At 41.5% G+C, this 23,130-nt stretch overlaps 1 protein-coding gene across 1 annotated transcript in view; it reads left to right on the plus strand.

Moving 5' to 3' along the window:
- The window catches only part of LYPD6B (LY6/PLAUR domain containing 6B), a 249,435-nt gene extending 227,901 nt beyond the window's left edge, over positions 1–21,534 (plus strand). The window contains exon 7 of the mRNA XM_049097249.1: positions 21,410–21,534. Coding sequence (XP_048953206.1) covers positions 21,410–21,494 — 85 coding nt within the window. The 3' untranslated portion in view covers positions 21,495–21,534. The remainder of the gene's footprint in view (positions 1–21,409) is intronic.
- Positions 21,535–23,130: the final 1,596 nt, after the last annotated feature.

A 23,130-nucleotide genomic window follows, 5' to 3' on the forward strand; every position in this document is an offset into this window, starting at 1 on the left:
AGTCATGGAAAGAACCACCCACTTCGTTTTTTAATCACATGTATGTTATTTACACTTCTTGCTTGCTGTTTGGGGGGAAAGAAGTGAAAACCAGTTTAAACTGAGGCAGCTTCATTATTCTTGCCCAGTTTCAAAACCGGCTCGGCCCTTCTGGTGTGACCTGGCTTTGTCATTTCCTGTTGGCTTCAGTCAAGTCCCCAAAGCTCTGTGGTGCATTTTGCGGAGTGAAGGAGATCATAAATATTCAGATGTTCGGATGCTTCCACGCAGGCCAGGCCTCAGGGGTTAGGACCAAGCAGCGGGACTTGGAGTGCGCAGTCTCCAACCTTGCACGTACCTTTCTCATGACGTGTGATGCAGGGAGAGAAGCATCTGCCCTTCTTTCACATTTCAGGCTTTCGATGACCGGTGGTCCCTAAGGGAAAGGCCATAGACGTGCTTTGCAAAATACATACACGGGTGTAAAAGGATTACCTGGGGACATAAACAGTACAAGACAAGGAAGTTGGATAAAAGGATTCATGGCATTAATAACGCTAATCAGAGGTATTAATGAGCTGCTTTGCCCACCCCCCAAGCAAGACTGGCGGCACAGGGGAAGTGTTAGAACATGGTCTTGGTAGTGAGATGGGTGTGAGTCACAACTGATCCTACTAGTTATAGAGCAGTGAGCAACTAATTAATTACTCTAACCCCTCTGTTCTTTCGTTGAATTGAAAAGGCGTACGCCAGAGGCTTTGCTTGTGTGAGGTAGGGGGTATATGGGAAATGTCTGTGCTTTCCCCTCAGGTTTCCTGTGAACCTGAAACTGATCTAAAGGAATTGTCTTCAAGAAAAGAAAATCTACTCAGAAAGTTGTATTAATGACATGGATGATGTAAAATACCTAACAAAGAAGAGGTACGCAGTGAGTGATTTGGGAGGGAAAGATACAGTCTTCTCACACCGTCCACACTCCTTTATCAAGTCCCAAAAAGGAGGAGACCTTTGAAGCTCTGGGAGCAGAAACATCTCTTTCTCAACATAGATATTAAGACGAATGTGTTTACTTCCGTTCACCTAATTAACTATAGAGACACTGCACATAAAGCAAACGTGCCCAAAGCACAAATGCAGGAGCCTGACTGCCTGGGTTCAAGTCCCAGCTCTTCCATTTGCTGGATAATGTGACTTTGGGAGAATCACTCAACCTCTATGTGCCTCAGTTTCTTTATGTATAATGAAAATAATGATCATATCTTTCCTAGAATGTTGTGTAGATGAATGAATGACTTATTAGTACATATAAAGAGCTTAGGGCAGTGCCTGGCACTTAGTAAACCAGGTATAAGTGTTTGCTATTACTGCTACTACTACATCCTTATTTCTTATTTATATCTGTATATATATATATATATTTAAGATTTTATTTGTTTATTCATGAGAAACACACACACACAGAGAAAGAGGCAGAAACATAGGCAGAGGGAGAAGCAGACTCCATACAGGGAGGTTGATGCGGGACTCGATTCCAGGACTCCAGAATCACACCCTTGGCTGAAGGCAGACACTCAACCGCTGAGCCACCCAGGTGTCCCTTATTTATATATTTTTAATGACCGGACTGTGTCTTGGACGTGAGGGGCATGCAATACACATCGGTTGATGTGTTTTCTGAAGGAAGGATGATGAAGGCAGTGAGATGGTAGGTGACTCATGGTATCTATTAAAAATGACACTAATTTTTAGCTCAAGAAACCAGAATGAGTAAGAAGCCACACATAAATACATTAGAGAGAGTGTCTTCCTGGCCTCTGACTCAGATGCTAGCCATCTGTATCCAGAGAAATTAAATCCCGTGTTGCCACTTGTCAGATCACTAAGACCCCTTAGCGTGGTGACTTCTGTGTGTCCAGCCCTGTACCTGCTTGGACATTTACTTGTCCGGGCTGCTACTGGTGGAGAGAGGAAGCCCTACGGACGAGACCCCTACCTCAGCCAGTGCAACTTCACTGTCAGCTGCTTTACGTATTGTGGTTTCACTACCTTAAAAAGGTTTTGTTTATTTGTCTGTTTATGTTTTAAATCACCACATTAGATGAATCAAGAAAAGAGAATATGCAGCTACCATTTAGGATTTCTAGTTCTACCGGCTGAGACCTAGCACGCGATGCCATTTGTGGTAGGTGTGAGCGGAGTGACGCGTGAATTGCCCCCTGAATTGGAAACCAAGCAAATGACAGGCTTCTCTAAAGATCTTTCTTAGCTCCCTCTCCTCACTTTTTCTTTCTTACAGTCCTTTTGTCTACCAGTTATGCTATGCATTTTCTTTTTATGCTTTTATGGCTGCTGGGTTGCTTTCTGAGGGATACTGTAAGACAGCAGAGAAATTAATGCATCAAGGGACCTCAAGCGGAAAAATCCATCTGACCTGGTGACAGTTGGTAAGCATTAGAGAAAATCTCATTTACTTGAGAACCATAAGTTTGGCAATTTCATTTTGGCTTACTTCACTGCCCTTCCCAAAGCTCAGGTTCAATCAAAGAGAAGAGGAAAAAGCAACCTCACTGAATTTGGTCAGAGAGAGAACTTTGAAGCCCACAGGAAGGCTGTTCAGAGGAAAGGAACTGTAAGAAAAATATCTCATTGTTGTTGGTCCAAATCCGACTTCCTGACGCCCTACTGCATTTTAATGAAAACTTTAAGCCATGTCCTAGATTTTCCTTTTCAGCTGATGGATGGGGAGTATTGCTCCGTAAGAAGGCACACATTCTTTCTGCCTTTTTCTACTTCCAGCTGCTTTATTGGGTGCTTTATCTCAACCACTTACAATTGTTTTATGATGAAGGCTGCATTCCAGCTCATCTTGAAGTGGAATGTGCTCTTGCACATGGGTAGGGCTGAGGAAGAATGTCTTTCTCAAAAGAGGAAAAGTGGAATTTGTCAGTGATGCAAGCCAGACAGGAAGGGAAGGGAAGGAAACAGGTTGTTCACAAAAGGACACTAAGACAAAGAGAAGCAAGCCCGACAGACTCACTCAGCGACTGGGGTCATCTGCAATTCAGCGATCTTGTCTCTGAAACAGAGCAGATAGCACCAGGGACTTTGAAGGTAGTGACAGACACGAAGGGTTCCATCAGGCTGAGTGATGAAGCTTCTGTGTTAGGAGGACCTGTGACCAGGGTCATGTCATTTGTATCTGTAGTCTCCCACCTGCCCCAAATTTAACTCTCCCAAACAGGCCTGAGAAATGGTTCTGTTCTGAACCTCATCAGTCCAACTGAAGAACTCAGATTAGCATGAAGACAATTTCATTCCTGTGAGAAAGTCCATCTTAGCTTCAGTCTCCTATGAAGTCACCATCTCTCTGGGTTATTGTACTTCCTGAGCAGTGTTTTCCAAAAGGAACTTTTAAAAGAAAAAAGAAAAAGATTTTATAAGAAATAATCTGTTATCTTGCAGTACCTGTGAGGCTATATCTAGTTTGGGGGTGGGGTGGGAAATAAGCCAGTTCTGGTTCTGTCGTTTGATTTTTTTTTTTTTTTTTAATGCGTGCTTTAAAACTAAGAGTCAACTAATGATTGATTGTGTAATTGTGTAACTGTTAGGTAGTTCGGTTTATTTTACTTATGATGGGATGCCAAAAAGTTTCAATAGTTTTTGTTTGCAAGAAGTTTAACATTTAGTTGTGGAAGCAAAATAATCTCAAATAGTAATTAGTGAGAAGACAGTGTGATAATTAACTGTATTTTATGCTGACAAAATAAAGTGTAAAAGAATCAAGTCTAGAGAACAGAGTTGGGTAGAATGAGGTGTTAATTGCATAGTATAGAATAAAAGGGCAAAACACAGAGAGACAACCATGCACCCACTTTGTTAAGAGCTACTGAGGACGCAGCTCTTTGGCAGCAGCTAAACAATCCTGTTCTTGGTTGTACTGCTTTGCTCGGAGAGAGTTCATGATTCTTGATATCATATCCTATTAGTTACTCTAAAATCTGGACGATAAAGAATGTACCGATGTATCTGTAATGAGTTAGGCTGAGTTTGAGTGTTCCTGGGAAGGTTTACTGTGGGAAAAGAGGTGCTAATTTTTTTTTAAATAAGTTTTTATTTATTTATGATAGTCACACAGAGAGAGAAAGAGAGAGAGAGGCAGAGACACAGGCAGGGGGAGAAGCAGGCTCCATGCACCGGGAGCCCGACGTAGGATTTGATCCCGGGTCTCCAGGATTGCGCCCTGGGCCAAAGGCAGGCGCCAAACCGCTGCGCCACCCAGGGATCCCAAGAGGTGCTAATTTAAGCATCTACCAGATTTTAAACTTTTGTCCCGCTTAGTAAACTCATTTCTTTCTCTTAGAAGTTTTCCTAGCTTTTCCCAAGATGTCTAACTATATTCACGATGACTCGTGACAGGGGGCTTTTTTAAAGAGTAGACTCCATTACTTGATGTTATTTACCATCAACGGTGTGACTATGTTAAGTTGCATAAAGCTGGGCTCTTTATCTCACAGGCTCAAAGCCCTGAGGTGTGTTAACATTTCCACGTGAGTAACAAGGAGTCACCTTCAGCTGTTTTTCACTCTAGTTAGTGGGGAAACCGAAGAAAACAAAGATGGCATTCTGAGTGACATGACTTTAGGAGGCCGTTCCAGCTTTTTGGAAGAGTGCTCATTAGTTAATGTTCAACGCTACCAACCAGACCACCAAGGACTTACTTCTTATACTAGTCTTTTCTTAGTTTATGTCCCTTTGTATCCTCTTTGGTACTAGTGCTATTGGGAGCTTCTTGGTAGACTTGGGTTTATTATAAAAGGCCTAATGGTATTTCTGGAGAAATCATAATTGATCTCACATTTCCAATTTGTGAACTGGAAGGGAACAGAGCTGATCACATGCTTTTTTCGTCTGAAACTATTAAAGCACATGCAGATTATTTGATGGGCTATCTGGCACGACCAGTGTTCTTTGGATCCCATTACAAGAAACTGCTCTGCGTCCATTGATAGAATGGGCAGTACTGTATAAAAGAGAACAAGATGGGGACTTGGTGCTCTGTGTGTAGAAGAAGAAAGAAGCCTGACCCTGGGTGTGGTTGGCTTCCCTGAAACTGGGTGAAGGGATGAGGTGGCTGCAATGCAATGTTCTGGAAATGGCAGAGACTCAGAGGGGAAAGGCTCAGTACCTATGGAACTAGGAGGCAAGCAGGATAGATGTGGGGCGGCGGGGAGCCCGACATAGGTTCCCTTAGCTGAGCTTGGTGAAGGCGTGAAGGCTTGTGTGAGAGACCATAAGCAGTACTAGTTTTTGTTTGTTGGTTTGTTTGTGTATCTGTAAAGGCCTGTGAAATAAGGGAATGCCTTCATCCCAACTGGGTTGTCTTCCATATTTGTGCATGACTTAAGCCCAGAATATTTCTCAGATCTAAGAGTGGTGCTGAAGCCTTGGTGACCAAACTTCTCATTAACTGTAGTGAAGGAAAATTTAATTTTATCTAGAAAAATCAGGAAATATAAATGCTATTGCATTTCAGAAGCTATGGGGGCAATTCAGATCTGTTACAAGTCTTCAACAGCAAATCATTTTAAAAAGACCTACTTCTGCTGGGAAGTGGATTTCTCTGATCCTGTTTGAGAACTGGCTTAACAGACAACGTTAACGGAAATGCAAACCAATTAGGAGTTAACTAAGCCACATTCCCATTTGGTGAAATGAAAAATGAAAACCCCCAACTAAACTTGTAGTAGTGGAATTTATCACTATGTCTAAGCACAGGTAACTAGCAACACTGAATACTTCTCTGGAATTTCAGTAGCTGAATTTGGGGCATTTTAAAGACTTTTAGCCCTTTTGGCCCCAAGCACTCTTGTGGATTTCCCACTCACCTTGTATCAGACATATTAAAATGAAATGACCACCCACATTTAATTAAATGCAGACAGAAATACAGAGTTGAGCTGTAGTCACAGGTTCCGATGTTACATTTTTAGAAATAAAAGCATTAGTTTTAATTTTGTGATTTTTTTTTATATTTGAAAGCAATCAATTTCTTTTTCCACATCTCAAATATTTCCACAAGCCCTTGGAAATCTTGAAGGTTTCAAGAGATAGTGCCTATGATGCCTATGGATTAAAGGACCTGCCCAGATGGCCAGCTGGTGGTCAGATGTATGCTTTCTGCGGCAACCGACTTGTCCTCCTGCTCCTCACAGAGACAGTTTACAATAGGAGATGACCTAGGCCAGTGTTAGAGTTGATCACTTAACATGATACAGTCCTTTGCCTTTCCAGATGGACTGCGAAAGTATTTTTATCTCAGTGGAAAGAATGTGAACAATTTTGTCCCTGAAGGGTCTATAAGGAGGTTAAAAAAAATTATGGTACAAATACATTGAACCAGTGGTTGTTTTCTATGGCTTCTGAATTCAAAGGCATTATGAATTGATCAGGTGTATCTTATAAGAATATGGTATTTCTCCTTTTTAATAGACAGTTTGGAGCAGTTTGAAATAGCAAAATATAGAAGCACCTGGATGCATCAGTCAGTTTAGCATCTGACTTCAACTTAGGTCATGATCTCTGGGCCCCAGGATCGAGTCCCATGAGTGGCTGCGTGCTCAGCAGGGAGTCTGCTTGTCCCTCTGCCCCTTCCCCTGCTTGTGCACACACATGCTCTCTCTCTCTCTCTTGCTCAGATAAATCAAATCCTTAAAAAAACCAACCAACCAACCAACCAACCAACCAACCAACAAACAAACAAAAAAAACAGCAGAATATTGCAAGAACACTGCACATACTTGAGGAAAAGTGAATTTGGTTTTACTTCTCACACTAAGGAAGTATATGGCCTTCACTACACTTCTTGCCTCAATTATTTCCCTTGTGTAGTAAATGGTTTGGTATACACAAGTATTTTGTAAACTTCAGTTACTTAGAAAGCACTTTAATGGTTAATAATTTTGTAATATTTTGATTTATATAAATTCCATTCTTTATTTTTAAAATTTTAAAAAGATTTAAAAAATGTATGTGTGTGACAGAGACAGACAGACAGACAGAGATATATAGAGAGAGTGTGGGGAGGAGCAGAGGGAGAGGAGGGACAAGCATATTACATGCTGAGTGTAGAGCCCAATTCAGGGCTCCATCTCACAACCCTGAGATCATGATCTGAGACAAAGCCAAGAGTCAGATGCTTAACGGACTAAGCCACCCAGGCACCCCATAAACTCCATTCTTTATATTAGAAATGTCTTTGAGGAGACTTCTGCTTCTGGTCAAAATGGGATAAAAGGGGGCACTTATTCCATCTGAAACAACAAAATACATGAACAAAATATACGAGGCAAGCTGTTTCAAGACGTTGGACATCAGGCAACAAAAACCAGTGATATCTGAGAAAGAGGAACAAAATGAAGAGAATCCTACAGTTTCCCCAAATTCTTTCTTCAAAAGATCTGGAAACTCTTTCTAGGCAATAAGCTAGGGAAATTGTAGGGTTTGCTTTCTTTGTTTTCAGATGTGGTACAGAGAGGGGGAGCCCCAACAGAACCTGGAAATCTCCTTAAGTTGAGAAAATAGAGCTGGGAGTCAGGGAAGCCAGGAAATAGCTATAGAAAGAAAATTTTAAGAGATTTGAAGATTTGCTTCCAATATTCAACTGAATACTGATCAGTGCATACATGTGAGGCTTGGGAAAAAGCCATCTGAAAGTGTCAGAGGCAACATAAAGGGCAGGGAATAGTGCTTCTCACCGCTATGACCTCATGATTCACTGAACATCAGGTAGTCAAGTAGGTATTGCTTAAGTAGTGGGAAAAGTTAGCCCTAGACTAGTAAAGCTAACTTCTCTGGTCTTACTTCACAAAGCTTAAAAGCAATACCTTATAGGATTAGACTGTTTCTAAAATCCCAGAACAAAATCCAAGAATATTTATTTTAAATATATATATTCTCATATATATATGTATGTGTGTGTGTGTACACACATGTGTATGTATATCAAGCACCAGGCAAAGTAAAATTGTAACTTCTGGTACTCAATCAAAAATTACCAGGCATGCAAAGAAGAATAATGAGAAAAAAAATAATGAAAACCAATCCAGAACTCACACGTTATAGAATTTGCAGACAAGAACATTATTATAAGTATATTCCATATGTTCCAAGTGCCAGAGAAAAGACTGAAGATTGTTGGTAGAGAAGTGAAAGATATGAAAATGATGCAATTTGAACTCTTAGAGATAAGAACTACAATATTCAAGGTAAAAAAATACATGGGGGTAGGATTAATGGCACATTAATCATTACAGAAAAAAGGACAATGAAGCCTGAAGACAGAAGTAGAATCAATCCTAAATAAAACATGGGGGGTGGGGAGGGAGAAAAGAAATTAAACTAATCAACAGAACTTCGGTAATTAATGAAGAGTGTTATCAGAAAACTTTAAGTAGTCTAATGTGTGTGGAATTACAGTTCCTGAAGGGACAGAGGAGACAGAAAAAATATTTGAAGGAATAATAGCTGAAAATTTTACAAATTTCACAAAAACTTATAAAGCCACAGATGCAAGGAGCTCAAAGAATCAAAATCACAAGAAACAAATAGAACTAAAGCATATAATAGTCAAGATGCTTAAAATCAGTGGTAAAAATATTAGAATAGTCAGGAATAAAGACACATTACAGAGGAAGAAGGATAAGGATGACTACAGATTTCTCAAAGGAAACAATGCAAGTGAGAAGACAGTGGAGAAATATCCTTAAAGTACTAACAGAAAATACTGTCCACCTAGAATTCTGCACACAACAAAAATGTCTTCCAAAAATAAAGGCAGATATATGCAGGTATAAAGAATTCAACAGCAGACCAGCAGTAGTTGCGTACTACAGAAAATATTATAGGAAGTCTTTTTGATAGAAGGAAAAGGATGGGCAGAAATATGGATCTACACAAAGAAATGATGAGCACCAGAAATGAGTACTACATAAGAATATAACATTTAAAAAATTATTTACATACCTTTATTAAATAATTGATTATTTAAACAGAGTATTAATAATATAATGTGGGGGTTTAAAGGCATACAGAAGCACAATGTGCAACTGCAAGAGCACAGAACCTGGAAGGGGAAGATTTGAAACTATGCTGTTTTTAAGCTTCTCATATGTGAAATGGTAATCTAGCAATTCAAGGTAGATTTTGAAAGTTAAAGACATATACTGCAAACCCTAAAAAAACTTCCTAAAAAATGTAACATATATTTAAATAAATGAACATGGGAAATAAAGTGGGATCATAAAGAGTAATCCAAAAGAAGGCAGAAAAAGAGGAAAAAAGGACAATAGAAAACAAACAATAAGATTTTAAACATAAGCATTATCAATCATCACCTTGAATAAAAATAAGCTAAACATTTTATTTTAAATGCAGAAATGGTCACTGGATAAAACAAGCAAGGCCCAACTATATGCTATTTGTAAGAAAATGATTTTAAGTATAAAGACAATAGGTTAAAAGTAAAAGGTTGAAAAAAGATATGGCATGTTAATATGAAGTAAAAGAAAGTTGGATTGGCTGTGTTAATATTAGACAAAGTTGATATCACAATACAGAATATTACCAAGGATTAAAAAAAAGTCCATTTCAAAATGATAAAAGGGTCAATTCAACAAGAGAATATATCAATCGTAGACATTTATACATCTAATAACAGAGCTGCAAAATGCAGGAAGCCAAAGCTGACAGATCTGCAAGATGAAATAAACAAAACCCACAATTATGGTTGCAGATTTCACCACCGTTTTCTCAATAATTGATAGATCAAGTGCGCAGAAAATCAGCAAGCACACTTGAACACCACTCCCAATCCACTTGACTTGACTGGCATTTATTAGAACATTCCATTCATCTACAACAGAATACACAGTCTTCTCAAGGGCGCAGAGACCATATTCTGGGCTATAAAACAAGTCTCAATAAATTAAAAAGGATTCAAGTCATATACAGTGTGTTCTCTGACCACAAAGGAATTAAAGTAGAAATCAATAACAGGATGATAGCTGGACAATTTCCAAATATTTGGAAAATAATAACACATTTCTACATTACCCATAGGTCAAAGAAGAATTCCAAAGGGAAATTAGAAAGTATTTTATCCTGAATGAAAATGAAAACAAAACATATTCAAATTTGTGAGATTATTACCAAAGTAGGACTTGAGAAGAAATGTGTAGCAGTAACCCCCCTACAGTAGAAAAGAAGAAAGATCTCAAATCCATGACTGTAATTTCTAAGAAACTAGAAAAGGAGGAGGGCACTAAACCCAAATTAAGCAGAAGAAAGAGCTGGGTTTTTTTTTCTGTTAACAAAACAGCCCTGTATGACCAGGGCAAGCATCGTTCCCCCTGGTCCTGCCTGGTTTTGTCTCTTGAAAAAATGGGGAACTCTCGGGGCCTGGACAGTGAGGGTATTAGCAACGACCAGGACGACTAATGATGATGGAGATCTTCCATCTGTCTTGTAATGCTGTGGAAGCCTTAAAGATGTATCGCCGCGTCATAGGTTGGTGATGAAGTCTAATTATGACAGAGGTTGGATTTCCAGCCCTTCTACCAATGTAGGAACTCAGGACGTGATTTGTTTCATTTTCGTTTCGTTTCTGCCTATTTCTGTTCCATATGTATTTCTTTGATCATAAATGCCTCTTTGAACAACCTCAACAAATCGATGTTGGCGTCCTTTCAGACTGTTCTCTGAAATGAATTTCAGTTGGAGTGAATCGTTCCTTCCGTGTCTTTTGTTTATCGGCTGTCCTTTGAGCAATTAGTGCTTTTTCCTGTGTTTTGGAATTTTGGTTTGAAAGCTCATTTCAAGTATCCCCTCCGAACTTTTCCCTCCTTGAGAGTTTGGTGGCTGTTTCTACCCAGCCCAGCTCTCCTGCTCCTAAACCAGAGGCAGCCTTTACCATTGAGCTTGGGACGTACTGCCCCTCGGGACAGATCTGTTTACAGAGGGTGACAGGCGGTCGGCTGGGTCCCTGGCTTCAACGCTTAGCCTCGCCCTTTGTCTCCCCGCTGCACGGCTTCATCTGAAGCCACAGGCCCGTCGAGCAGGAGCCCGTCTGCCTCTGGCATCAAACAGGAAGCCTGGCTCTGCTCCAAGTCTCATTCACGTTTAGGACTCCTTGTCCCACAGGAACCAAGTTCCCAGTCACCCGGGCCTACTTCCAGAGCCCGGATAACACACAGCTTATATTTTCCTTTTGCGTCTGGTGCCCGGAGAGTCTGTCTCGTACCAAAGCTTGATTGGGTCTTCCTGGTTTCATTCCCTCCTTTCTCTTTGTCTGGGTCTCTTTCTTCCTGTCTTTTAAATATTTCATCTGTCAATGCCGTGTGTTCAGAGCAGAAAGGTGAACTCCCTGCCTTTTGATCCTTATAGAAGTCTGAATTAATTCATTTCAAAATGGCAAATAAATGACATTTCTTTCAACCCCAAGTCTTTGGAGTAAGATCCACATCCTCTACCATGATTGACTCTTATTTATTTCTCCCCTTGACAGAGCCTGAGGATTTGCATCTTCTATTAATGCTTGTGGTACGTTATGTAAGTCGGTACTTACTAATTTATTAGGAATGTTTTGTGTGTGCATGTCCTGTTTTCCAAGATAATAGGCTAATTGCTTAAAGACGAGGACAATGACTTACCATTAAAGTATCCCCCAAATGATACATTCTCTGGTAGCCACACACACAGAGCCTCAGTATCAGATTGATTTATTCCACCCATCTCAAATTTCCTTAATTACTCCATCAAGTACACTATGATGCTTAATAAAAATATTTAGATACTCACACGTAGTGTTGAAATACAAAAATGAATAGCTATATTCCATATACAAATACATATATATTTGACATTTTTAGGATTTGTTTTTTTTTTGCTACCCACTTTGAGGTTTAGTGCCTCTGACCTTTCAACGTGGAAAACATTGTACAGTTGTCTACTATCCACTTTCCAGTGATATGTGAAGAGAAGAACTCCCCTTGAGGAGGGCCCCCGGCCCTGCCCATCAGGAAGTCAGCTACCTGTGACCAGAGAGAGGGTACATTCTTTCTTAGAGCAGGTGTTAACCCACCCCAGCTAGTTAAGAGCCTGCAAGGCCTCTCCCTTTGGGGAGTGAAGGGGCAGCCTGTGTGGGGTCCCTTTTCCTCCCCCACAGAACCATTTGTTAGTGGGGATACACCCCCTCCAGGAATCTTTCAATGCTTTTCAAACCCTGGGCATGCACAATGCACCTGACCTTGTTCAAAGACAGGGGCTGTGTTGCCCCAGGCTAAGCACGAAGAAATACAGAAAATTACACGTCTTTCTAGGCTTTATTTATTATTATTATTTTTTTTTACTACATTCACTGCATGGAAAGACTCCTGTCTCTTTCGACCAAAACACTTATTAGTTCTTCCTTTTTTTTTTTTTTTTCTTTTCACTCCAGTAAATTAACTAATGCACGATCAGTTCCTAATGATTTGGCAATAAGAATCTTCACTTTGATAAGATGCAGCCAGTGGGGAAAAATGCAGAACTTTGTATCCTCTACACTTTAGATCATCTATTTACCTCTGAGAAGAATGCTTTTTATGCTCCCCTCATTGATTCAGGAATGGACTGTGAGAAGCATGTTTTATCCTGTAGAAGGGCTCTGTGGAGAGTGGCATTTACTCAAGGGGAACAAATGCCTGCAGGGTGTTCTTACTGAGGTGGGGGTGGCTGGTGACAAGGTGTGACATCTGTAGAAGAAATATAATCAAGCAGCTTAGCCACTGGGTACTTACCAATAGACACAGGACTGCTCACAATATAGTTGTAGAAATTTGGCTCGTGTTCAAAGGCTATTTGCTCAGGATCCTGCCCACCCAGTGGTTCTGCATTTAATTATAAAATGGGAACAGGGATGTGGGATCTGTGTGAGGCCACTACGCGCTCAGGCACACATGTGCGATTCCCGGCTTAGAGCACAAAGGGCTACAATTAAAGAGATCCACAAGAAGACGTGTGCCCATAGGCCTGTGTGAGAAAATGAGGAATAATACTTAACAAAAAACATAATTTGCTAAGTAACTGAAAGGTTACCCTATACCCTAGGTTTCCCTTCAGGTTTCAGCTTTGATTTATAAAGACAAAGCAGAAGGTCACTACCTTCCTAAATCGCTGTAAGACAGACTTAAACCTGATTGGCAGATTTTAAAGACATGTGTGCATTAGGAACACTGGGAAATGCTTAAAGTTTTGTGTTTTTTGTTACGTGAGTACTCACAGGTGAAATGTATTGACATGTGTGCCTGTAGTCATAGAGTACTGCTGAACATGTTTGCCAGAAGACTTAGATTTTAAGGGGAGAGGTGCTGAAAAGAATGGGGCCAGTGCTGCTTGACTTGGGAAAAACACGGGGTCTGGAAGAGTTCATTGAAGCCCATTAGCTGATCTCCCGCAACAAGGAATGTTATGGGTTGGATTTTGTCTGGAAAAAAAAAAAAAAAAAAGATGTGTCGAAGTCCTGACCCCTAGAGCCCCAGAATATGACCTTATTTGGAAATAGGTTTTTGCAATTAGTTATAAATCCAGTCATACTGGATTAGGGTGGGCTTTAATCCAATGACTGGTGTCCTGTCCTTCTATGGAAGACAGAGGAGATAGAAGGCATATGGTGGGGGGTTGCCAGGTGGAGGCAGAGATTAGAGGGACACAATAAGCCAAGGAGTGGAAAATATTGCGGGCAGGCGACCAGAAGCCAGGAGAGAGGCACAGAGCAGATTCTCCTTCGGGACCCTCTAGAAAGCCACCTTGACTTTGGACTTGTACCATGTAGCGCTGTGAGAAGAAATGTTTCTGTTGTTTGAAGCCACCCAATTTGTGCTACTCTGCTCTGGAAACCCAAGGAAGCCAATAGGGGGGTAGCCTGTCTACCAGGCTTCTGATAACTGAGCCGGGAGAAAGGTGAGCTCCAGCGTCAGGGTGTAGACGTCCATGTCCTTGTCTTCAGCACGACAGCCGTTGCTTCTGCTTACCTTTCAGCTCTTCAGAGAAGTGAGGTGATGAGTACATGGGCGGGGGGGGGGGGGGGGCGCATTCATCATAGTCTTCTAAGTTCGTGTATACATGAATTTTTTATAATCAGAAGCTAAATTCATAAATATCCTTAGAGAGATCTTGTGTCTGGGTAACAAAAACAGGCTACCATAAAATCAGTAAAGAGTTTTAGAAATGAAAACTAGGTTAGCAGAAGTTTTAAAATATGCAAAAAGGATTGGAAGATGCGTTGAAGGGATTTCCTTGAAACTGGAACAAAGAGAGACATAGAAGATGGAGAATTGGATAGAGGAGATATGAAAATTAGGGGATAGATTTAGGAGGTCCCAAATCTAATAGGCATACCAGAAAGAAAGAACATACAAGAGAGAGGGTAGGAAAATTTCTTTTTTTTTTTTTAAAGATTTTATTTATTTATTCATGAGAGATGCAGAGAGAGAAGCAGAGACATAGGCAGAGGGAGAAGCAGGCTCCATGCAGGGAGCCTGACGTGGGACTCGATCCTAGGACTCCAGGACCACACTGTGGGCCGAAGGCAGGCACTAAACGGCTGAGCCATCCAGGGATTCCCAGAAAATTTCAAATCAATAAAATTTCCCCAAACTGGAAAACGTGGGTTTCCAGATTAAGCCCTCACCGTCCCACCATTGTTGCACACCATAGTATACTAAATGGAAAAAGGGTCATAACAAGGCATCGTTGCTGTGGTGGCTTTAAAACATATTCCCAAATTCTTTGACATACTTCCCATCAAATAGTGGAATCCAGTGGTTCGCATTGAGCCGGGCGGTGTCGGCCGAAGGGATGTCATACGACTCCTGAAGCTGAGTTACCCAAAGGAAGGTGTCGCCAAGGGCGTCCATCTGGCTCTGCCTTGGGACGGCCCCCTTGGTAGCCAGCCACCAGGCTGTGAGGAAGCCAGCAGCCGCTCAGTGGACGTGTGAGCGAGCAGATGTTTCCAGCTGCCAGCCCTCCTTCCAGCTGCCCCCGATGATGCCAAGAGGACCAGGGACAAGCTGTCACTGCTTTGCCCTGCTCTATTTTCAATTTGTTTTTGCATAATTTGCAAGGAAAAGAGTGAGAGGAACAGGAGGCCCTGTAGAAAGGGATTTCATCTATTCAGAAAAATAGAATGGATGATCTTGTAGAAAGACCTGGAATAGCTGATACGTGAATCCATTGGCATCTTGAGCTAGTCTTGGGTCCCTGTACAATGACCTATTTGAAGAGCTTTTTAGATCGTTTAGTCAACTTGCCATTTTTTCCAGGAATTGCTGTTTTAATTTCTGGGTTTATCTAGGTCTCATTATGTTTTTTGCACCCATCTGGCACTTTAATATTTTTCAGTATCTCCTTAGAATGTGAATTATTTTTTTTTCTCCTTTACGTTGCTTCGTTTTAAGATCATTAGGGTTTTCATTTGGGTTTATAAAAATAAGCCTTTGCTTATTTGCTTAATCCTTTGGATGACCTAGGTAAATTGATGAAGTAACCAGTTTTCCCCTATGTCCCTCCCGAATCACAATTTTTAAAACATGTTCAACCATAAGTTTCTTGAGGCCTATCTCCCCTGATTTATGCAAATGGAATGTAATCCTAGTTCTAAAAATGTACTATTTCTGAGAAAAGGTAGCCTCATCGTGGTGAGTTGTAATAACTTCTTGGGTAGAAGCTGAGGATGCCAGCTGTGACTCTCTCTGGTGAAAGGACTAGAATGCGTGCAAACACCCATATTGCCATGGCTCACAGGACTGCTGCACATCTTGCCCTAAGAAATAGTGCAAAAATTAGCTGAAACTTAGGAGTAAGAGGAAAGTGTGACAAGCATATCCTTTCAGTGCCACACAAGGGCAAAGCCACCCAAAGATTACCTTGGGAAATATACTTACTTACACTCAGTATTTATTACTGGTTAAGGTCCCATGTTACCTTGTAGATTTTTGTCTGGTAGAAATAGGAATGATTTTCTGTCCAGTGGAAAAAAATAACCCTTGAGTTTTTGTTTTATGAGCTCAGCCATCTTATCCTAATATTTCTTTTTTTCTAAAAGATTTTATTTATTTATTTATTTATTTATTTGAGAGACAGAGATCGTGCCTGACATAGCACAAGTGGGAGGAAAGAGAGATGCAGGCTCCCCGCTGAGCAGGGAGCCCGGAGCAGGGCTGCATCCCAGGACCCTGGGATCATGACCTGAGTGAAAGGCAGACATTTAACTGGCTGAGCCACCCAGGCGCCCCTTATCCTAATATTTCTATATTTAAATTGTGCATGTACACACATGCACACACACACACATTCCCACTTCTCAAGTGCTCTTTTGGTTACTTGCATTACTAATGAGTTGAAGAAGGTCTTTGACACATACTTATTTTATGTTTGCATCAGAGTTCATGTTTTTTTTTTTTTTTTTTTTTAACCATTTGACAGTTATGCTTTAGCAGAACCTGCAATGGCTGAACCAAAGAGAGACTTAATAAACTGCCCTCAGAAAGCCAAGGCCTCCGTGTTTGCTGGGTACAACAAAGATTTTATGAACTGAACCTCTGCCTCCTCAGGAGTTTCAGGGAAAGAGTTGTATTAAAGAGGGAGATAAAGAAGAGATTCACAGAGGTCACTGTTATTTAAAAGGCTAAATCCTGGGACACCTGGGTGGCTCAGGGGTTGAGCGCCTGCCTTTGGCCCAGGGTGTGATCCTGGGATCCAGGTTGAGTCCTGCATCGGGCTCCCTGCATGGAGCCTACTTCTCCCTCTGCCTGTGTCTCTGCCTCTCTCTCTGCGTCCCTCATGAATAAATAAATAAAATCTTTAAAAATAAAAGGCTAAGTCTTAAAATACTTCCATATGGTAGGATCAGGAGTTGATTATGTGAAATTTCAACTTCCCATTTTCCCAGCTTACTTGAGAATTACCTGATCCTTTAATAGGGAATTTCATATACAACCATCTAAGCCCTAGGATTTTTTTCTGGGAGTTACTAATTATGCGGTGGTCCTCTTCATTCTCCACACCCCGTCCCCATCACACATTGTGGGGGCTCTAGGTGAGACAAGGCCAGAGGGACAGCCCCACATTCACCGCATATTTATAGCTGGAGTTATGTCTGCCTATCATTAAGCAGTGTAGGAACCCAGGAACTGGCGGTAGCGGAGAAGACCTACCCTGCCCCAAGTACCCAAGATCTTTAAACCAAGTGCCATCAAAGTTAGCAAGGCCAAGGTAGCCCGTCGCACCTGGATCCTTGGGGATTTGGAAGTGCATGGGGAGAGATGACATGATACACGGTCCAGTCTTTGATGGTCTCATAGGGCCTGACCGTCACTCTGTCCCACTTGCAAAAGCCCCACACATCTCCCATCCTGGTGCCTACTTTCTGGAAACGGGGTATCGCCCTTCTCTTCCACAGACTCTTCCACAGAGCAGCAATAACCCTTGGCAGGTCCCTCTGGAAATCTGGCAAATCACTTTTTCTTCATCTCATCAAAACTTATGAAGCTCCATGAAATTGAGGTAGGGGTTTTATTGCAAAAGCAGTAAAAGGCCTTTGAGATGGAAGGGCAAGAACAAGGAGAGAAAGGAGTGAGCTCGGCCCGTGAGACTGCGAGGAGATTGTTGAGAAGAGTGAGAGGAGCTGGGGGAGAAGGCGCCTGCCCGCCACGGCGGAGCTTGGGGCACTCGATGAGGTTTCCCGGGCCTGCACCGGGCGCCCAGGCTGCGGCTCCAGCCCTCCCCGTGCGCCGGGGCCCTCACCGCCTCTTCCAGCGAAACACGGACACGGGGCTCCGGTAGGGAAGCTGCGTGGAGCGTTTACGGAGCTTCTCCTAGTCCAGTCTCTGCTTTCTGAAATTTTAAAATAAATGTCTGCATCCAGCAAGTAGTATAGTAAGTGAAAAGGCTCTCGCTTGTACAGACTCGTCCTGTGTCTTAGAGCGAAAGGAAGCGATGCCAGCTGCAGGACAGGAGCCGTCCTTCTGAACTGTCACAGAGGACGGTGACAGAAGTCGTTCGCTGGAGGGGCACACGCGTCACCTCCGCTCACCCCGTTGGCCTCGGCAGGAGAAGGCCTGAGGCCGCCTGTCTTGGCCAGGCTGGCCCCCTCGCCGGCCGGCCGCGGGCGTGCTCGTAGACTTGGCCACACTTCGCACCTCTTGCATGCTACGTACTGAATGAGCGTATTCTTATTTTTATTTTTATTATTTATTATTTATTTATTTATTCATTCATTTGTTGAATGAGCGTATTCTTAACCGACTCTTAACTCTTAGCTTTCAGGGCTCCTCATTATGATGGTTGCCCCTGGAGCACGGCAACCCCAATCCTACCATCCACACGTGCACACACGCGCACACGCGCTGGCTCTGGCCAGGTCCTCCAGCAGCGATGCACTCTCGGCTGGGTGCTCTCCGCACACTACTATGAACCCTTCTTGGACGGGAGTCCCGGGAAGAAGGGGTAAACACCTGCTTAGGTGCTTTGGGCCTTGAGCGCTTCTCGGATCTCTTACCTCATTTAATCCTTCCAGTGATCCTGCAGTGCACGCATTGCTATCAGCACCATTTTGTTAAGGAAGGAATTAAAACTCAGAGGAGTTAAACTGCTGGCTGAAGTTCAAGGTGGGGAAGTTGGGGCTTGAACTGAGACTGTCGTATTTTTATTTATCATTATATTATTTATATACTATATTATAAATTATATATTATTACTTATTTTGATTTTATGGTTATAATGTTTTACTGTAATTATTTATTTGAAGGTTCAGATTGTCCCAGATTAGGCCAGGGGCAGCCCCTTTAATCTGGCTCCTGTGTCCTTTTGACATGTCCCTCTTATTCTTGGAGCCTCTGTGTACTTTCTGTCACAGCAGGATGTTCCAGGTTCATCATGTACTTTCTGTGCCGTAGCCTGAGAACCAGTCATTTTACTAAGGAGCCGCAGGTGCTTTGGTGCAGAATGGAATTTAGAAATCAACCTCTGATGCGAGGTGTTCTCACCCTACACGTGTGCTGCGTGTGATCCAAGTGATTGCTTCTAGGCCCTCAAATAGAAGGAGGGGGCAAGGTCTACATCTCTATTGATATGTTTATCTGGATCTATGTCTGTATATAAAAACAAACATACAACCATATGCATGTGTACCTTCTCTATATCTATCTGAATTATAAAATGAGTTTATATAGTAAAAAAAATAAAATGGGTTTCTACCAACACCTCAAAATCTAATCAGTTGCCTCGGAGTCCATTCTGTTCTCCCTTCTTTCCACGTGTATAACCCCCATCCCCAATAGAGAGAAATCTTGCAAATAAGTAAATATGTTGTGGTTAATGTTTCCTGTCCCTCAGGGGTTGCTGTGCTTTGTTGTTAGGTGTTCAGTATCTTGCAAATCATTGTTTCATATAGATATTGTCAATTTGTGGGTTGTTTCCAGTGGGATGGAAAATTCAATCCCCGTGGTTCCATCTTAGCTAGAAGCAGAGATCCACGAAGGCTTTTTTGATGAGTTTTTAAATGTCTACTTATGAATACCTTCTGCTCGGGCGCATTATATGACCAACTCATTTTGATATTTAATCCCTTGAGATTCCTGAGACCTCAGGATTTAAGACCTCCTCGATTCTCCTGTTAACACGCTCATATTGCATATTTATGTGCTAGATTATTTGATCAAGACTTTGTCTCTCACTAGACTGAAAGCTCAATGAAACATGGCATCAGCTATGTTTTGTTTTGCTCATCATTGTCTTTCCATCTTCTAGGATGCACTTTTTGTTCAATATTTAGTAAAATGAATGAATTTGCTCTGTCAGCAAAACCCACTGCTATTCTTTTAACAAAGAATTCCAGGGAATTTTAACATTTACAGATTTGATTATTCTAAGTACTTTCACAGGGTCACCCCTATGACACCTCTCCCTTAGCCCAATCTACCTGTCATGGAGACTGCTAGCAAAGGATCACTTTTGTGTTAGACGTGCAAGACTGTGCCTTATGCCTTTCCACCAAAAAGAAAGGACTAACTGCTGGGATCCTGGAAGTTAGGCCTTAGGAGCCTGTGGTATTCGAGAATCTCCCAATGTGGGACAGTCAGATCCTGCCCAGAGGACACTGGACATAGATGTGTTGCTACAATCTTATTGGAAAATCCCGCTTCCTTGTTGGAAGGAATCTCAGATTGGGAAAAAAGCAGGAGATAGATATGACAACATCCAACATACAGTATTTCGTATATGAACTGTTCCTGTTGACTCTTTAGAAGACTGCCAGGAAAACCTGTAGATCAAGAAAAGCTAAATTTATTAGCTCTACTGCAATATGGACACTTCCTGGGCAGTTCAATAGAGACTCAAATTTGGAAAATCAGGGTCTGGTAGGAGAGACTGAACACACAAATGCACAATGGCTAGATCATATATACCCATAAAACTCTGACTCACAACTTCTGCAGCAGCTAGTCCAGGAAGCCAAACCATAACCTCTGCAGCAATCAGCCCCAAATGATCAGGACTGGTCAATGACTGACAGCTCCCCTAACTCTTCCCCCACCTCCCCGGCTCAGGACCAAGCACGGAAAGCTACATGTGCTCTTCAAACTAGTCACATAGGATGCCCTGCTTCTTTTTGGCCCACCCCCAGCTTCTCCATGACAACAGCTTCCCATCAGAGCATACCCAAAGCCTCCCCTGCACCCCGACCATTTTTTTTAAACTATAAAGCTTTACCGCCCTTCTATCAGTGCTTAGCTATCTTGCTATAGCAAGCTGTGAATAAACAGCCACGGTTCTCATCTGGGTAACCTTCAATTACTTCCACAGGTATTTATGAAGTTTTTAGAATCTTGGCTGGGATTTCAAGGCAAGTCTTGAAAAGCAGGGACTGGCTGGAATGGGCAGAGGGAATGACATACTACATTTGGAAGGCACAGTGAGGCGAGAGTCTTGAAGTACTCACCTGATGAGAAGCTAGCCTTGAAATGCAAGCAGTTTAATAGGCTCACCGTCTTATTTTCCAGGAGCAGGCGGTCCCTAGAGCAAAAAGTTAGGCTACTTTTGTTTGGTCTCAGCAGTGTTTAACCTAGGGGTAGAAAAGTATGCCTGATGTAAGAATTGGTTAACACAGGACATTGTGTTGGCCTCAATTCTTGGGATTGACAAGGGAAAAAAAGAAATCATTTTTAAGTCCATCCATGACTTTTTCTTTCTTTATCCAACGTAGACAGCATGGCCAGTCACTTGAATAATGCCCTTGTGAGCATAAACAGCTTCCTGAGCTATTGTCCTGTCGTACTAGCCCACTGAATGCTGACCTTAGATTAATCCTATACTTTTTCATATCTTGTTCCAACAGCTATCTATTGGTGGTAGCTACGAGGAGTGGTGAACTCAGAAGGGTGCCAAGGCCATGTGTGGGCTCGGAAGGAACAAGCATATGACTGGTTCACAATGTCTGCTATGGACACAAGTAGACAGAGGTGAGAGTTTAAGTTTTATACACAAATCTTAAAAATGAGTTTGGGGCCTGCATATCCAACTACCTTCCGGGTAACCTTATCTGGATGTTTGCAGCCCCTCAATCTGCGCATGGCTAAACCTGAAATGATAATTGCTCTCCTTCACCAAAGGTTTGCTAATGGACCCATCAGATTGCCCTCATGATCCTTGTCAAGAGTGTTTCCTGTAGCCATTACCAGAGTTCAAGATTAGCACTCAATTCAGGATAAACCCTCTTTGCCATCTGGCTAAGGAAATTTGCTCTGATCGTGGAATTATAGGCATCAGCAATGGGGATGAGCGAAGAAGCTCTCATTTTTTCTTGGCCCCGAATACAGAATTAAGATCAGAGGCAAAAATTAAGCCAATACTTGATTATCTCAGATAGAAACTGGGAAGGAAGGTAATGAAACTTTTAGACCTCTCTGGATTCATTTTTTACAATATCTTGTTTAGTTTACGTATATCTGTCCATCTCCCTCAACTTCCTCTCCTTAACCTATAGTATTTTCATTGTCAGATGGTCATTAGGAGACAACTTTATTTATGTGAAAAATTACAGCATCAATTCCTCGTAGGATCTTTTCGTGTTTATGCAAAAAGTGTTCCCTGATAGAAACAAGGTATAAAACTGATTGATGTCTTAAAGCAACTGAGGGGTCTCTGCTAGCAGCCAGGATTACTGTTTCCTAGTAGAAAAACTGCTAGAGAAAACTGAGTTCTTTATAATCAATTCCATAACAGCAGTTTAGCTGTGAATGATTTTTTAAAAGTCACTTGACTGTGCAAACTGGTTAGAGCAGAAATATTTTAATGATATTTCAAGAGCTTAATGTCAACCATCAGTGTCCAATAAATGAAAATTACTTTTAGTGATACATCTGGAAATATGATGGTTTTTTGAGCCCAAATCTCTCAAGCTTTGCATAAAATCTGGGTTTTTATTTTTACTGTGTGCCTGTTCTATAAATTTCTGATATTTGTGATAGAGGAAAAGAAGATAAATTAGACACTGGGATGTTGAAAAATGAGTAAAATGTTAAAACATGTTAAATTTATTGTTTGCTCATTGAGAGAAAGAAAAAGAGTGAATAATTTATTTAAGGAAAACAATTTTACTTAAAGAAAGGGCAATATTTTAATAAGCAGAAAAGAGAAAAGGAATACATTTGAAATAGGAGCAGTGTCACTGGAGTGAAAAATGTAATGCACCAAAGTAGCTACTTTGAATGTGGAAAACACTCATCTGAATGGAAAATTTTGTTATACTCCTTTTTTTGGGTTATATTCCTATAAAATTGCAACTTTATCTTTATTCTTATCTGTTTGTTTATTTAACTAATATTTATCGAGTCTGCACTCTGTGCGCTGGCGTTGTGTGAGGCACCGGCGATATTTCAGTGAATGAGGAAGTCACAGCTTCTTCTTGTTTGAAGACTACATTTAGTGAAATCTTCATTAATTGATTACCTTCTGCACTCATTATTTTAGGGAAAATGAGGCTTAGCTCTGTGTGACAAGCAATGTGAAATAACGATGGCGTAAATGACTGCCTCATACAAAAGTAGATCATCTAGA

Source organism: Canis lupus, chromosome 19 (assembly GCF_003254725.2).
Source record: "Canis lupus dingo isolate Sandy chromosome 19, ASM325472v2, whole genome shotgun sequence".
In the NCBI taxonomy this organism is placed as follows: Eukaryota; Metazoa; Chordata; class Mammalia; order Carnivora; family Canidae; genus Canis; species Canis lupus.